Source organism: Magnolia sinica, chromosome 3 (genome assembly GCF_029962835.1).
Source record: "Magnolia sinica isolate HGM2019 chromosome 3, MsV1, whole genome shotgun sequence".
NCBI lineage: Eukaryota > Viridiplantae > Streptophyta > Magnoliopsida > Magnoliales > Magnoliaceae > Magnolia > Magnolia sinica.
This window is the reverse complement of record NC_080575.1, coordinates 124,427,684-124,444,319: the sequence shown is the minus strand read 5'-3', so window position 1 is coordinate 124,444,319 and position 16,636 is coordinate 124,427,684. Positions and strand designations below refer to the sequence as shown.

General features: G+C 39.9%; 2 protein-coding genes across 2 annotated transcripts; one reads left to right on the top strand and one right to left on the bottom strand.

The window, feature by feature from the left end:
- The first annotated feature begins 582 nt into the window (after window positions 1-582).
- On the top strand, window positions 583-5,189 carry LOC131241142 (D-amino-acid transaminase, chloroplastic-like). The gene is made up of 5 exons (XM_058239825.1): window positions 583-836; window positions 978-1,048; window positions 2,401-2,576; window positions 3,767-4,440; window positions 4,752-5,189. Exons 2-5 carry the CDS (start codon window positions 983-985, stop codon window positions 4,847-4,849), a joined length of 1,014 nt encoding a protein of 337 aa, XP_058095808.1. The 5' UTR covers window positions 583-836; window positions 978-982; the 3' UTR covers window positions 4,850-5,189.
- Window positions 5,190-7,823: 2,634 nt separating this feature from the next.
- On the bottom strand, window positions 7,824-15,864 carry LOC131241141 (protein DEHYDRATION-INDUCED 19-like). The gene is made up of 5 exons (XM_058239824.1): window positions 15,568-15,864; window positions 15,309-15,448; window positions 11,238-11,315; window positions 10,467-10,750; window positions 7,824-8,310 (listed from the first exon to the last, which is right to left on the bottom strand). The coding sequence occupies exons 1-5, from the start codon at window positions 15,647-15,649 to the stop codon at window positions 8,202-8,204; spliced, it is 693 nt and encodes a 230-aa protein (XP_058095807.1). The 5' UTR covers window positions 15,650-15,864; the 3' UTR covers window positions 7,824-8,201.
- Window positions 15,865-16,636: the final 772 nt, after the last annotated feature.

The following is a 16,636-nucleotide window of genomic DNA, read 5'->3' as shown; positions in this document are numbered from 1 at the left end:
TTTAACTGTGGGAATCACTGTCACAGTGCTGCTTTGAGATTTGGATATGATTCATTTTTACGATCATGCAATCTCGCCAAATGGATGAACGGTGTGGATCTAATAAATACATTAATGTGGGTCCGTGTAATTTTAATCTCCTTTTAACCGTTCGTGCAACTCGGAGCCCGAGGAGCGACAGCGCTCGTCTTCGCACGACACGTACCCACACCAGCCAGGTCTGTGGTGTGTGTTACACCAGCCAATCTGCTTCCGATCATTCGGCACTGGAGAGGTCACCAGCGAATCCTAGGACTCTCTCTCCTGCGTGCGTTTTGCCTCTGTCGCGACTTAGATCATAGCGTGTGTGTCCCCCCATTCGGGCCCCATATGATGAGTTTTTAGATGATCTGAACCGTCTCTACTGTGAAAACCATACTATAGACACTAAATTAATATAATTAAGGTGAACAGATGATTGTAAACATCATTATCTTTAAATGAATCTACAAAGATGAAAAGAAAAATTAAAAGGTCAGGATCACCATTAAAGTGTCGTTACGGAAAATAGTTACTTTATAAAGTAAGAGAATATGGACGGATTAAATAATCGTCACATCTCCTCATGTGGGCCCCAGTGATCGGCGACACACGATGGATTCTGAGTCGCGACAGAGTGAAAACGAACCCCACTGCTAGAGAGGGCGACGAAGTGCACGACAAAGCCGCTCTACCTCCCTCTCTCTCTATTCCCACCTACTAAATATCTTCTTCTTCGTCTTTCCTAGTCATTGGAGGATTTCTAGCGTCTCTTTCTTCAATAGAAAGCTTCAAGCCTTCTGTCGAACAGAAAACAGGCATGTTTCTCTTCCTTTCTTTATTTGCTTGCTTTCCCTTCTCTTGCTATTCATTAAAATGCATCTCTCCTATCAGTACAAAGAAAGAAAGAGGGATATCACAGTTCTGATTTGATCTTTCTTTTCATTGCTTTCCAAAAGTTTCGATGATGCCGACATCCGAAGTAGGAAATGCAAGCGATGCCTACGTTCCTGTTTACTCATCGTCCGAGGTACGAACAAAAAACAAAGATTTTTTCAATCTTCGATTCCATCGTTTGGCATGTCGCATTGAAAATATCGCAGGTGACAGTAGATTGTAAGTGGACGTGATTTTAGTTTCTTTCCTTCTTCCGAAAATTCTACCGCTCGAATTGCATGTGGAGTTCGTTCAGCTGATCCAGTGATCCTGGAGTAATTTATTAAATTTATTTTTTGATGTGATGACTGTAAAACTCTAGTTTTCTTGCGAAAGCATCTCTTGAATGTGTCGTGATGATAGAGTTTGTACAAGCGGGGCCCTTGGTTGTGTGATCCAGACCGTTTATATGATGGATGGGGAAATTTTGTTCCATACTGGAAGATCCGACCCTTCAACTGGTGGGGGCGGATTAGGTACCGCTCTTACTGCGGGGTCCACCTTGACGTATGTATTTCTATATACATGCCATCCATCTGTTTTGGCTGATCATTTAGGGCATATCCAAATCTCAGGTGGACCATACCATAGGAAACAAGAGTGATTAACCATTAAAAACTTCTTGTGGGCCACAAAAGTTTTGGATAAAGCTGTTATTTGTTTTTTTTTTTTTTTTTTGGTTCCTTATCCAGGTTTCGGTGACGTTATCAACAGTTTGGATGGCAAATAAACATTACGGAAACATTAAAGTGGGCCCTGGGAAGTTTTTAATGGTGGAGCAGTCAATCACCACTGTTTCCTATATTGTGGTCCACCTAAGATTTGGATCTAATTCATTTTTGGGCCCATTCCCTAACATGATCTGGCAAAACAGAGGGACCATCTAATTCAATGATTTGGCAAAGCAGATGGACTATAGAATGCATACATCAAAGTGGGCCCCATGTTAAGGGTCGCACCTTCTTGGGTGAAGCCAGGCCGGGCTACACCTAATCCGCTCCCTCAAATAGTGGCCTAATGTGGCCATGGTCCACAAATTGGGATATAAGTTCGATGGCTAGCATCATCACTTCTAGATAGAATCATACATAGATTATATCATTGATGATGGACCTCAGGGCTGTTTGGTTTGGTGGAAATAATGAACCAAGGAAATGAAATCAATTTCCTTTATGTGATGGTTCTCTTGTTTATGAGAGATGGGAGGATCATTCGACTTCCATTTTCCTTAGATCTCCTCTATGAAGGGAAATGCCTTTTCGTAGTTTTCTGTAGATGTGTCATTTTCCTTTACTCATCTTCTTCTATTAGTAGAATATAATCAGTTCTTTAACTGCTAACCAAACAAGAAACTGGTCTTTTGAGAAAACTGTTGCTTTAGGCTTTTCATATGACAGTCTCATTGAGAACTCTGTATTTTGTTTCTTGTGACATTACAATTCTTAGGTGCTTGAGAAGCTTCAAGAGAAATGGAATTCAGGGAAGAAACAACCTTACCCAGCAATGTATTCTAGTATTATTGGCGGAATTACTCTGGATCCAGCCCTGATGGTTATTCCAATTGATGATCATATGGTCCACAGGGGACATGGTGTCTTCGATACTGCCATGATTGTTGATGGGTAGGCAAGGGATTTCTCCATTTATGTTTTAACTCTGCATTTATCACAATTCAAAATAACAGTTCCTGAAACAAACAGGATTCATTGCTGCATGAAGGTCCTTCAGAATTTTTTTGAAGTTGTTATTTGAAAATTTTCATGATTACTGCAACAATATTTATGTGATTGGATTTTCGTGTTCGGAAGTTGAGTATAAGATTTCATTTTGTTTGGTAGGGCACACGTTGTAGCTCCTGTCTGTCGTTTTCTATGGATATATGTCTTCAATACTGTCACGATTGTTGACTGGGCAGGGGATTCTCCATCTATGTAATCCTAATGTTTTAACTTGGCATATATCATAATTCAAAATAACAGTTCCTGAAACAAGCATGATCATGGCAGCATGAAGGTCGTATTTGAAAATTTCCATGATCTGCATCAATCTACTATTGATTTATTATAACCATATTTATGTAATTTGGTTTTCGTGTTTGGACTTGGAGTATAAGATTTCATTTTGTTTGTTAGGCACCACGTTGTAGCTCCTGTGTTTTTCCATTAAATCTCAAAGAAACATTAAAAAATCATTGAGCATATGCAGTATCTATTGCTCAAGCTTTAATATACGAGGTACAACTAAAAGCTTTGAAGCTCGACCCTAGCCTCTGATTGAGGCCTATAACATATCTATTGTCATTTAGGTTGGATTCATTTGGCTAATAACCATCACACATGTATGTTTATTTTAAGTAGGGACTGAATAAGTGATCTTTACGGTTGCTATTAAGAACCCATGTGAGCTATTTCCATTAGACATATTTCCATATATTCTGTGGCATGAAGGATTGAACCCCTGGATTCTAAAGTTGGGTTCTCTCCATTGTAAGCAATTATAAGCATCGATCAAGTAATAGCTGTTTATGTCATTGTAGGTTGTAGAGATCTTACATGTGTAGTTAATATGAATCAAAGATCTGCATTGAATTTTGCAGCACCTTTCCAATTTAGATGTACTTTTCCAAAGTCTAAATGACCACAGGCGCATAGGGATTCATGACATTAAATCGTTTTCCAAATCATAGTTCTCAAATCAGAACTCAACATGTCTATGGAAATGTAAAACCAAAGTGCATCTTGCTGAACATCATTGCATTTAATTGTTTTTCTTGTTCTTTGTTGTTTGAGTGGTTTATGTTAATCCACTGCAGATATTTATACGAGTTGGACACCCATCTGGATCGGTTCCTAAGGTCAGCCTCAAATGCAAAGATTTCTTCTCCTTTCCCTCGCTCAACTTTGAGAAACATTCTTATCCAGTTAACGGCAGCATCACATTGCAAGAAAGGCTCACTGAGGTACTGGCTGAGTGTGGGGCCGGGTGATTTCTTGCTCTCACCTGCAGGCTGTCCAACACCTGCATTCTATGCCGTAGTCATCGATGTTGACTTCTCGCAGTGCAGAGAAGGGGTGAAAGTGGTAACATCCACCATACCCATGAAAGCTCCCCAATTCGCTACGATGAAGAATGTGAACTATCTCCCTAACGTTCTTGCAAAAATGGAAGCAGAAGAAAAGGACGCGTTTGCTTCCATCTGGATTGATGACAAGGGAAATATTGCCGAGGGCCCAAACATCAATGTGGCACTTATAAGCAAGGAAAAGGAGCTGCTGTTACCTTTCTTTGATAAAATCTTGAGCGGGTGTACTGCCAAGAGGCTTTTGGCATTGGCGCCCAAGTTGGTTGAGCAGGGTATTTTGAAAAGTGTAACCACTAGAGATATAACAGTCGATCAAGCCAAAAATTCAGCTGAGATGATGTACGTGGGAAGTGGGCTTCCTATACTACCCATCATTGAGTGGGACGGCCAGCCTGTTGGCGACGGTAACTATTCTAGAGCTATACACATTTCTCCATATCATAAGGCTGCATTCGGACGCACAGTTGAATTGAATTGCAATAATTAGTTCATAAAAAGGCAGGAATGACCCAATTGCAAGCAATTACCTTCTATAGCAGTCATACTGAGGGACCACTTTCCAAATTGCAACTGACCTGAAAGGAATACAACTTAGACTCGAAGTTATATGCAATTCAATCTGATAGTGCATCCAACAGAGGCTAATTTATCATGGTCCATTAATCTGCTATAATTTACATTGTTTTCTTAAAATAGCATAATATGTTTGCCGCAGGAAGAGTGGGGGAGCTGACGCTTGCGCTCTCAGATCTGCTTTGGGAGGATATGACAGCAGGTCCCGAAACACAGAGGCTTTGTGTTCCATATGTGTAAGAGTCTCAATTCAGAGCACGCCCGTTCAAGTAATGTTTTACCTGGATTCAAGAGATCATGTCCCAATTCATCGCTTGTGGTTTGGCCAGCAGCAGTTTGGTGAAATTAATATGGAAGCTTCTGCAAAATTCTCTCTTCCCTTCTTTCTTTGCTTCTTCTTGCCTGCGAAAAATAATGTTGTGAATGCTGAACGAGCTTGTGATATCATTGGTATCTAGTGGGCCACAACTATCTCTAGCTTGCAAATGCTTGTATGCCTGTGGTTGAATGGGCCATAGCTATCTCTAGACTTTTGGGTTCCGTGGGTTTCATAAGAACAATTTGATATCATTGGTATCTAGCGGTTGACCTAAATCCAGACTCCTCTATCAAGGACAGTAGTAACCCATGCTATAATCATGTTTGGGTTCATTCTATGGGGCCATCAATGGATGGGGCTGGCATGGCTGCATTTTTCCGATGGCAGTCTTATCTGGTGGGCCCTTCTATTGATGGGTAATGATCTAAAGATCACAGCGACCAGATATTCCCAATCATCTGATTGGTGGTACGCAGATGGATGGTTGAAAACTAAATGGCAACAAGTCACACTCGTTTTATTTGTGGGATACAGACGGTAGACTAAATAGTGACAGGTCACACCCGACAGGGAAATGCCCATTGATGAATGAGTGGGTCTGGTGTCCAATCAGCTTGATTTGGAACTGTTATCCACTGCAGGGCCCACCAACTCCAGATCATCAAACTATAGTCTTGCTGGACCCATCCATGGTTGGGTGAGTGCTGAATTTCTAGTGCAATCAACACGAAATGACCAATTTATAAAGCAATTTCTAAACCTTGCTGTGCATGTCAACGGATGCTACCAGAAGTGGGTGTGGGTGCAGCAGTGCCAGGATCTAGAAAACAAGCGGCTATGGCCGAAAACATCTGGAAATTGATTGTACGGAAGCTCTCACTCAAACGCAAGCCAATCTTCTACTTAAATTTCCATGCTTCTTTTTCGGGTGCACAAGCAACGGTTCAGATGAACAGAACCAACATGACACCCATTGAGACTCACTTATAGGTAACTAACTAGCTTGCTCATTGAAGGCAGAGCAGGAGGATTTCCAGAAAGACTCCATGATTGCAGACCTAACCTGAGCTTCTAATACAATCCCAAAAATAACATACTAACATCAACTGCCATACCGGAAACTAGGTGGGAAAGGGACGCGGATTGCGTTCTACCCCCGCCAGGCCGGATTACCGTCCGGGCAGAACTATGTGGGGCCCACCATGATGTAAGCGTTTTATCCACGCCGTTAATCGTTTTTCTCAGATCATTTTAAGGTATGAGCCAAAACATGAGGCTGGTAAAGGGATTGAATGGACCACAAAGTAGGGATTTAACTTCTACCCTTAAAAACTTCTTGGAAGCTGGAGAAGTTTCGGATCAAGCTGATATTTGTTTTTTCACTTCATCCACATCTACATGACCTTATTAATAGGTTGGATGGTAAAAAAACATCACGGTGGCCCTTAGAAAGGTTTTAACGGTGGGTGTTATTATCACTGCAGCTTCCTTCGGTGTGGTCCACTGGAGCTGTGGACCTGCCTCATTTTTTGGGTCATATTTTAAAATGATTTGAGAAAAATGATGCACTTACATCACGGTGGACCCCACATAAAACACTTAATCCGTCCGGGCGGGGGTAGGACACGGATTGCGTCCTATGGGAAAGGTGACCAAAACGTCAACTGAATGGCCAGTGTGATCATATTTCCTCAAGAATCCTGCAAATGCAGAAATCCAAATTTGAATGCCAAATTCTGGACGACTCAACAACAAGAACACTAAAGGCCAACCTATAACACATGAGTCATGACAAGTCATCGGAGGAGCAGGAGCGGGGGGCCAGCATGTCACAGGACTGAATGACCTTCAACAGCAGCACTCAACTAGCAACCCCTCTTTTTTGTAAAGGAACTTGCAATCCCTTTGTGGATGAGTTGGCCAATAACCCAGTTGTATGTAGCCAAGCTACTTGGAAGAGAATAGAAAGCACATGAGCGAATGGAAGTGAAAAATACTTACATTAATCAAAAACCTCCAAAGTTCACAACTTTCTGAGGTGTCTCCCAAATAAGGAGCCCTCATATAAGAACAAGAACCTTCTGGCAACTTTAAATAAATGGCTAGGGGGAAGATCCTGGCTGAAAATACTGTAGATATATTCTATATTATTTTACACTACTCTAGGTACAAGAAGGCACCATTTAACTCTTAGAATATTCCAAAGATCTCTGCACAACTCAAATCTTCTCTAGACTGGCTATTTAACTCTAGAATATTCCAAAAATCTTTGCACCACTCTAATCTTCTCTAGACTATGTACATACCCTCTTGTGAACAAGACTATCCAAAGATTGCGAAGTCCATGAGTTGAACCATGGATACAACCTGTCTATGACAAGCAGCACTAGGATCTAGAAAACAAGCTATGACAATTGAAAACATCTGGAATCAATTGCAAGCAAGCTCTCACCTAAATGAGACGGCCAAAAAGTCGAGCTCTCCCTCCATTTCAATTTTACATGCTTCATTCAGTGCACAAGCAATGGTTCTGATGAACAGAACCAACATGGCACCTCTTGAGATTTGACAATAGGCAACTAGCTCGCACATGGAAAGCACAAAGCAGAAGAGGATTTCCATGAATACTCCAAGCTTGCGGCCAGGCTCGAAAATCCCAACTAGAAGGAAGCATGTAATACACATCTGCAATGTGTTCACGCCCATTAAAAAGGTAAGATTATATCAATACTGGGGAAGAGAGGAATCATATGAATCTCAGCACGGACAAGTTGGGCCCATGGTTCAGCTATCCAAGCACTAATATGACAGACCATCACAACAACAGTTGCTGAACCATGGATCCACCTGTAGAAACTAAGGACTCACAGTGTAAAGCGATAATCTGATCAGATGTATCAGCACTGATCCGGATGCTGCAAGATCAGACCATCTTATAAGTTCAAAATAACTGCATTTTAAACTAGTAAACAAATTAGGCATGGAAATATCCAAGTATAGAATAGGTGAATTTATGAGAGCGAGATTACGATTAAGACAGTCAAACACAGAATAGTCATGGACCATCTACTTCATTGGAAATACATCTCCTTTCTAAGAGACAGCAGGATGGATGCCCCAACGAGACTGCCTCAAGAGAAACATCCAAATAAGGTGTGAGGTGGGCTGCCCGTGTTGCCCAACTAAAAGTAATCCAGGCATCACCTCCTTTTATCAGCAATTGGAATCACGAAGAAGGTCTTTTACCATCTGACTCACGTGGGCCCACTCCAGCTAGTCGCCAAACAGAGTGGAGAGCATAAGATCCTGCATGAACTTGGCTCTCACGGTAGCTTGTCTCATCTTTTTTTCCCTCTCCTCATTACTCAATGAAGAGTCAAAACTGCAAGTAAAGAAAACAAATTGTCAGAACTTGGGTGCACCCATGGATTACAGATACTGTACAAGTCCAGTGACGCTTGCTGATGGTCGATTCTGTACAAGTGGGACAATGGTTCAGTCATTGCAATCATTGCTCCGATGGGCCTGGCCATTAATGGGGTATATGTGCTTAAAATCTTCCATATTGGAAGATTCTATCCTTTGACCAATGGCCTAGGGATAGACAGTTAACAAGAACGTAAAACAGCAGTCAGCATTTGCTGGAACATAGTCCAATGAACAAAAGATTAGGATCTCTCAATCTTGGTTATTTTGGGGAATCCTCCATCAAGACAGGGCCATCAGATCGATGGTTTGGTGATCCAAACCATGTCCGAAATGAAAGCCCTTAAATGTAGGTCTGCTTTGCCAGCAAGAAGGATTTTATGATTCCATAGTCAACCATGGTATTTCAGCTAAACAAAGAAAAGCTTCCTAAGGATTTCAATTATAAACAATGGTCCCTAACAGCAAAACAACTGCCATATGCATATGTATACAAGAAGTCTACCGCAACACAGGCAGTGTAACTTGGACACATGGCACGGATGCCGAGTGTTAAAAGTGTCCAGTGCAGCAAGTTCCAAAGAACTAGGCATGGGAACACTTCTTTAAATGAAACTCCAAAGATCTAAGCATGGGAAACATAATACATAGAATTCAACTGCCTCCCTGAATCAAGAATTCATTACTAAGGGAAACATAATACATAGAATTCATCAAGATGAAGGAACTGAAAGCTCCAATACAACTGCAAATGCCTGCTTTGGCAAAGGAATCCTAAATAGTTTCTTCAACACCAAGAGAATAGAGGCAAGTTTGAGGTAAGGGGCAGAAATTTTCAGCTTGACAAAAGAAAATTATATAGTGAAAATATAGAAAAAGATGTAAGAAAACCTTCTTGGAGAATGCATGGACAGTTGGACGCCTCACTTAAAAGTGTCCAACACATGGCACTTCTCATGACATTACCATGACACTTTTTCATTCAGATTTTGAAGTGTCAAGGAGTGTCCAAGTGTTCAGCACAGAAAAGGACCTTTTTTTTTAAAAAAAAAGGAGCAACCATAGATAGACTTGTATCAAATGTTGTGAAATAGATTTTCAATTTGGTATGAAAAGTTGATCATATCTGTAACATCCCTTACTAGTTCTCTTTGTTCAGTTCCTGATGCTTGATTTGAAACTCAACCATAGAGATGAAGCCCACCACTATGTGATTTAGAGCATTAGTATAGTGGGGACCTGTTCAGACTGTTTGAATTCCACAACCTTTTCATCATTGACAATGGGTGAGAAGAGACAATTAGAACTGAAGGATGACTATGAACATACTTGCAATGTTTTTTCATTTTAATGATTTACATAAACAAGACCTTTCCAGCTTTCCTTCATCTAATTTTTTTAATGACTCCTTAGATCTAATGGTTTATGTCCATATATTGCTTTTATCTGATTTCATTATTGCCGAGAAAAAAAAAAAACTCCAAAAGTCAACCAAATAGTCTCGCTAATAATATCCAACTGATTGTTTTGTGTGATTTCCCCACTATAAATTTAAGAATGTTAGTACTGTTAAAATCATGTGAAAAATATGGTTTTGCCAGGAGAGCCTGCAGAACATACAAATGATTTGAAATATGTAGAACTGATTGACAGATCCCACCAAAGGATGAATTGGTTACAGAACTGAATTCAAACAACACAATTACAAACCATCTGGAGAGAAGAAATACTCAGCTAATTAAAAAATTCCAAACAATATCATCCACGGAGAAGATCTTTATACTCTAGGAATCTTACGCATAAAGTTCCATCATTTTTTTAAGTAACGGTGATAATAATAGGCTACAAGGCATCTAACACGAAAAGTCCCACTATTCATCATCCACATGAAAAATCATTGATTCTGATTGTGATAAAATCATATCCAGCAGTGGTTCATTGACATGCATGTGTTCCCATAATCACTTCTTCTTTCTTTTATCTTTTGTGTGTGCGCGCAGCATGATAAAAGGGCTAAACTGAAAACTGAGATACAATACTCAAACATGACTACGAAGCAAATAAAGGAATGGTGTAGCTTCCATCCAAAATGGAAAGAGCTGAAATCAATACCTTGATTTCCAAGTCTGTGTTGATGTTGGTTTCTTTATGGAAGTATCCTCGGCACTGGAAGCGGCAGATTTCGAAATTTCTTCTGCTTCAGATGCAGGGAAATTCAACACAAGAGATGAAAGGAACGAATCAGTGACTGCATTTGATGTGTTAGTGCTGCTTGACCGATATCCGCCACCTCCCAAGAGGACCTGCAAGTGGGCCTCACGGAGGTCCCTGCCTAGTAGAGAAAGTGACTGACTGTTGGGAATAGCGACTCTGCGTAACCTCCGCCGCCTCTGCAAGTGATCTTTAGTTAAAGAAAGAGGCAATTGGTTTCCACATTCGATTAACAGAAAACAAAACGCTAACTCCAGAGCAAACTGCTTCTGGAGAACCTTGACAAGGGTCTGACTTGTGGTAGTAGGAAAAGAAAATCCTAGTCTCCCCTGTGATTGACATCCTAGCCATTCATCAGGTGGGCCCCACCATGGGGTATTTTGTGGCCTGAAAACCAGGTCACTCAGGTGATCAGGTGGGCCACTCATGCATGGCAAATGCAGAACGCTGGTCAATCCTTTTTAACCGTCCATTTTTTAAAAGCCTGATTTTCAGGGCACAGCAGTACATACATAGTGGCATCAGACAGATGAACGTTCCCAATTTCACCTCACATACCACATTGGCATGTCATAAGTTTGGATTTCTCATTTCTAAAAATAAAAAGAATTGGTGAAGGAACAAGAGCTAATGCATATTTCATTTTCCATAGCCACCATATGAAAAGGATATTTTGAACAAGTGACCATGTTGCAGGGTGATATGACTCAGCATGTCCCGTGCAACCTTAACAGAGCAAATGGGGCAAACCTGCAAGAGGAGAAAAAATGGATGAGAGCCACCATCATATTGTGTGATTCACAATGTAGAAACCTCATGTCATGCAAGTAATACTTGGCACCTATCAATCTGAATAATCATATATGATTTCCTTTAATCCTTAAAAAGTGTAAAATTCCAGTTATAGGGTAAGACAGCTTGAGCAAGGACATGCTAAGGACCTGTTTGGGTACATGATTGAAGTTTCATTTGGAATTTTGGATCCAGAAAGAACTCTACAACTGAGGTCCAGGCCTCCATGTCAACCAAAATAATAATAACAACAACAACAATGACAAAAGTTGTCCTTGTGCTGGAGCGCAGGTTTCATTCATTCTCCAAGACAAAGCAAAAACTTTTCTGCTGCTTTGCCACAAAACAGCAAGTCTCAAATTTGACAGGGAGTCATGGGCGCATTTGTCAAATTTCGTTGGAATCCAAATGGATCCAGGCTACATTTACACAAACAGGCCTAAATGTGTAATTTTCCTATGAAAAAAACGGGAAACATCCTTCTAGTCAACAAAAAACAGAACATAATGTTAGCTATCACACCAAAACAGCACGGATTTAAAAAAAAAAAAAAGGAATAAAAAAAGGAATAAAAAAAGAGTCTGTAATTTCCTGGTTCTCATGACATAATTATGAAGTACAAATTGACAACATACGTCAAATGTAGTATTGTCATCTTGAGATCCTCATAGCAGAAACACCCAAGAAAACAGATTTAATAAAATCAAGACACACAAATACCCACAGGATGAAACACAAGGTTGGTGGAAGCTCATTTTGTAATCAATTGCAGAGACCAACTTGCTCTGCTATAAAACAGAAAAGCAAGGATTCCCTAGCCCAAAATACGGGCTGGTCCACTCATCAGGTTCCTCACATGTGAATGAGAAAGGGGCACATAAAAATTGAAAAGCAGTGGTCCACATTCAGCATACAAGTATGATCCTCCTACTACGTGGACAGGGCTGATTTATGAGCTACGATCCATGGACCGTGGGTCCACCTGATGAACAATCCAGATGCTCCTTCAGCACATGAAGGGCGTTTGTTTTTGGTGCTTGCAGAAGTGCAAGCAACATGCCTCTTTTGACAAGTCTGAAATTTATTAAATAAGAAAAGAAGAGACACGAAGGGGAAGAGATCCCTGATACACAAAGCAGGGTGGAAAACAGATGCACACTAATACTTCCAAACAGTGGAAAAATCAAGGCAACATTGTCAATTAGTAGCTAAATTGGACTAGAGACTCCAATAAGATTGAAGATCACGTGGAAGCTATTTTGAAATGTTTTTGTTGCTTCTCTAACACTGGAGGGTGACACTATCAATTGGAAATGGGATGGTTTTGAGGGTTAGCTTTGCAGAATATTGTGAATGTGTTGGATTGGCCCATGATCTTTGCTCCCCCACAAGCGAAAAAGAACCAGGATCCTTAGCTAAGAATGGTCTCAAAAGGTTGTGTTTAACATTAGGGGATTATATTCCCCATCTAGATATCCTTCAAAAACAAATAAAATCCCCATCTTTTTTTTCTTTTTTCTTTTTTCTTTTTCTTTTTTTTTGGGCGGGGGGGGGGGGGGGGGAGGGATGATGGCAGGGTGTCCCCGTCCCTTTTTTTAAGGCAAGATTAATCCCCGCGGATGCACGCAATCACCCACAAACCACGTGCATTAGGTAAAGCATGGGGAAGGATATCAAACTCACGTTTGTGGGGAGCAAACCCACAACACTCGCTATTCGCCCATCTAGAAAATATTTGCCATGCCAATTTGGTGATTTAGTTTTTTATTAGGTAGTCCTTTGATTAAATGATAATCATAGTAGTAGCATTAGTAATAGTAATAGTAATAATAATAATAATTTGCAATTATCATGACTAAAACTACTGCAAAATGGTCCTCGGACCTGACAATAACCATCCAATACTCTTCCTATTGCTACGGCTAACAACAATAACAATAAATACCATTCATCCAAAGGTTAGGATCAATCATCATCCGGGACGGTTTACCTGGGCTATAACTTCTATTGTAATTCCAAGACAGTTTCCCTATAAACATTTGGCAATTCATTGTTGTGCATAATCAACATACCCAGATGAAGAAAATCGTTTTTTATTCCTCAGGCGAAGAAATATTGTGAAATGATTTCATGTTTACAACAAAATCAAAGAAAGTAACCCCTGCAATACCTAACATTCTTTATCCAAACATAGAAGTCAACACAACCCTGATGACAATTCTGTATTTGTAATCAGTAAAAGAAAGGGAAGAGTCACTAAATGCTACAGACTTGTTCAATAGATATGCAAAATCAATGAGATATTCAAAGGGAGAAAATCAGCACAATCAAGGAAAAAAAAAGTCAAAGAAAGATGACGTCTTTAAAAAAAAAAAACAAAACAAAACAAAATAGGCAAAGTTGGTGACAGATATAACGGATAAAAGCAACAAATTGTAAAATCAACTGAAACCAGATGAGGAAATTGCATTATCCGTTGACTGAAGATAAAACTATTAGCTTTTGGCACTCATTTTGAGTCTTTGACTATTGACTCAAAAATATGAGTAACCAACAATACCTAGAGGGAAGAAATCATTACTGTATACTCAACAAAAAGGTGCATCTTTACAACAAAATCCAAGAAAATAACACCGCAATAATAGATAGACCAACACATTGACCACAAAGTAAAAGGATAAAGATTTTTAGCACTTGTGGCAACTTTTGGCTCAAAACTATGAATAACCAACAATACTTAGATGTGGAAAATCATCACCACGGAGTAAAATCAAAGAAAACCATGAAACGATGGCATCTTTACAACAAAATCCAAGAAAAACAAGATCTCTAATGACAGACATGCTGACCCAAATAACCAAATTGCAATAATTGAGTTTTCCATCAACCAGAAGATAAGCAGAGTAACTTTTTAGCATTCCTGGTGCCCTTTGGTTCTAGGATATAAATAGCTAACAATATGTCAATGACTCAATACCCAGATGGGAAATGAATGAGGTTACACTCAATCAACAAAAAACCATAAAAAAGACCACATCTTTAAAAAAAAATAAAAAAAAAAGGAGACAATAACCATGTAATGAAAAATATGCCATCAAAAAATAATAAACAAGAATTCTTGAATGGTGAACAATCAGAGCCCCTTAGACACTATATCAAACAATTTCCATTAATGAAACATGCCAATCCATCGAAAAATAAAAAAAGATACATGTCCGATGAAATGGTTAATGCTATCAACTCCAATAACGAATCATTGGTTTAACTGAATAACTAAATAAAATAGATAGACCTTTCTCTTTGTCTCAGATCGATGAATCTTCAATTCGAAGATCTCCTATATGGAGAATACACATTACGGTTGACCAAGATTAATTATAATTATTCGGTTCGAGAGCAAAGATATCCATGGGGCCGGTTTGTCCTATTAAGAGATTCACAACCAAGAGGTACTGGATTCTTTTTCAGATAACCAAACTGCACTCGTGCCATTTGACTCCCAACTCGAAAACACGAATAACCAACAATACCCAGATGGGGAAAATCATGATGGCAGTCCAAAATCAAAGAAAAATCATGAAAAGATTGCATCTTTAGAACAAAATAAAAGAGAACAACCCTATAACGATAAACATACTACCACAAATCACCACATAACAACGAATAAATTGAATTTCCATCAACGGGAGATAGATGATCAGAATATTAGCACTTTCTGGGACTTGCAGCGGTAGTATGAATAACCAACAATACCCAGATGGGGAAAATAATCGTTGAACACCAAAAAAAAAAAAAAAAAGATGCTCGCATCCAAACACCCAAAAAAAAAAAACCAATACCCAAATTGCAAAATTGCAAAATTGCAAAATAAACAGATCCCACACGAAAAGGCTAGATTTCCATGAATCAGGAAATAGAAGGATGAGATTTATTTATTTTTTAATCACTCACAGCGACTTTTGATTCGAATGAATGCTCGTCTTCAAGATGTGAGCAGAGAGAGGCCATGTCGTGATCTTCGTAGCAATAAGGGCAAGGGAAATCGGGCCGGACCTCTTCTTCCACCTCGAAATCCTCGAAGCTTAACCGATCTGAAACGAAGTCGATAAAAAAAAAATCAGAAATTGGGGGAAAATGGATTTTTTTTATTATTTTTTATTTTTTCTTTACAGATGTAAAATAGAAATTCCAGAGGAAGAATGAAAAAGACCTGATTGGGGATTTTGATGGTGCTGGAGAGAATAGTGTCGTTTTGCTGCAGCAAGACGAGATGACCAGAGATCGGAATCCATGGAAGAAAATGGAAGAAATCTCGTTTCTTATTCGTGAAAAAAAAAAACGAAATCAATTCGATTTTTCTTCTTCTTTTTGTCAAATCCTCTCTTCCTGATGATGATGATTTTTGTGGATTTCCTCTTTTTCTGATTGATTTTATGATTTTTCTGCTTTTTGTTTTTAGATCTTCAAGCCTCAAGGTCTGGATGGAAGCGAGAGGAGAGAGGAGGAGAGCGAGTGAGAGAGAGAGAGAGAATATAAGAACTGAGCTACTCGCGCGACTACGCTGAAATCTTACGTGGGAACACGTGCCACCGTGCAATATGTATCCTCGGTTCTTCGGACGCGGATTTCCTGCGAAAGGCTTTCGCAGCAAGTTCCTGCGCAAGGAAACTGGGTGGGGCCCACCGTGATGTTTTTGATCAATCCACCCCGTCCATACGTTTTTATAGCTCATTGTAAGATGTCTGATCAAAAATGAGTTAGATCCACAACTCAACTGAGTCACACAAGATGGAAAATTGGGAAAAGAAATTTGTACCGTTGAAACCTTCCTGGGCTCCATTCTGATGTCTATGGCCATCCAAACCGTTTATAAGGTCACTCTCGAAAGAACCAAAACAATATCCTGATACAAAACTTTCATGTCCATAAGAATGTTTCAGCGGTGCTCACGGAATCCCCATTGTTTCCTCTCCTGTGGCTCACTTGAGTTTTGGATCCACCTAATTTTTGGTTACGTGTCCTAAAATGATCTACTAAAACGGATGAATGGAGTGTATTTCTCCAAAACATCACGGTGGGCCCCACCCAGCATTCTTGCGCAGGAAATCCACGTCCCGGTTCTTCCCGGTAATCGTGTGGAGCCCACCATGTATATTCCCGCATCTGCCCCACTTTGTTTCACGAAGCGCGTGCAACACCCGGGTTCCACCGTGACGTGTGCAGGGAATCCAGTCCGTCCATCAGTTACGCCAGCTCATTTTTACTCTTAATAGAAAACA

What these genes read in the sequence shown, in the direction of transcription:
- LOC131241142 (XM_058239825.1), top strand. Translation starts at nt 983, where the DNA reads ATGATGCCGACATCCGAAGTAGGAAATGCAAGCGATGCCTACGTTCCT. An exon ending in ACTGCCATGATTGTTGATGG is followed by an intron (nt 2,577 to 3,766) that starts GTAGGCAAGGGA and finishes AATCCACTGCAG; the next exon opens with ATATTTATACGAGTTGGACA. An exon ending in CGGCCAGCCTGTTGGCGACG is followed by an intron (nt 4,441 to 4,751) that starts GTAACTATTCTA and finishes TGTTTGCCGCAG; the next exon opens with GAAGAGTGGGGGAGCTGACG.
- LOC131241141 (XM_058239824.1), bottom strand. Translation starts at nt 15,649, where the DNA reads ATGGATTCCGATCTCTGGTCATCTCGTCTTGCTGCAGCAAAACGACAC. An exon ending in CCATCAAAATCCCCAATCAG is followed by an intron (nt 15,449 to 15,567) that starts GTCTTTTTCATT and finishes ACTTCGTTTCAG; the next exon opens with ATCGGTTAAGCTTCGAGGAT. An exon ending in CATTCGAATCAAAAGTCGCT is followed by an intron (nt 11,316 to 15,308) that starts GTGAGTGATTAA and finishes CTCCTCTTGCAG; the next exon opens with GTTTGCCCCATTTGCTCTGT.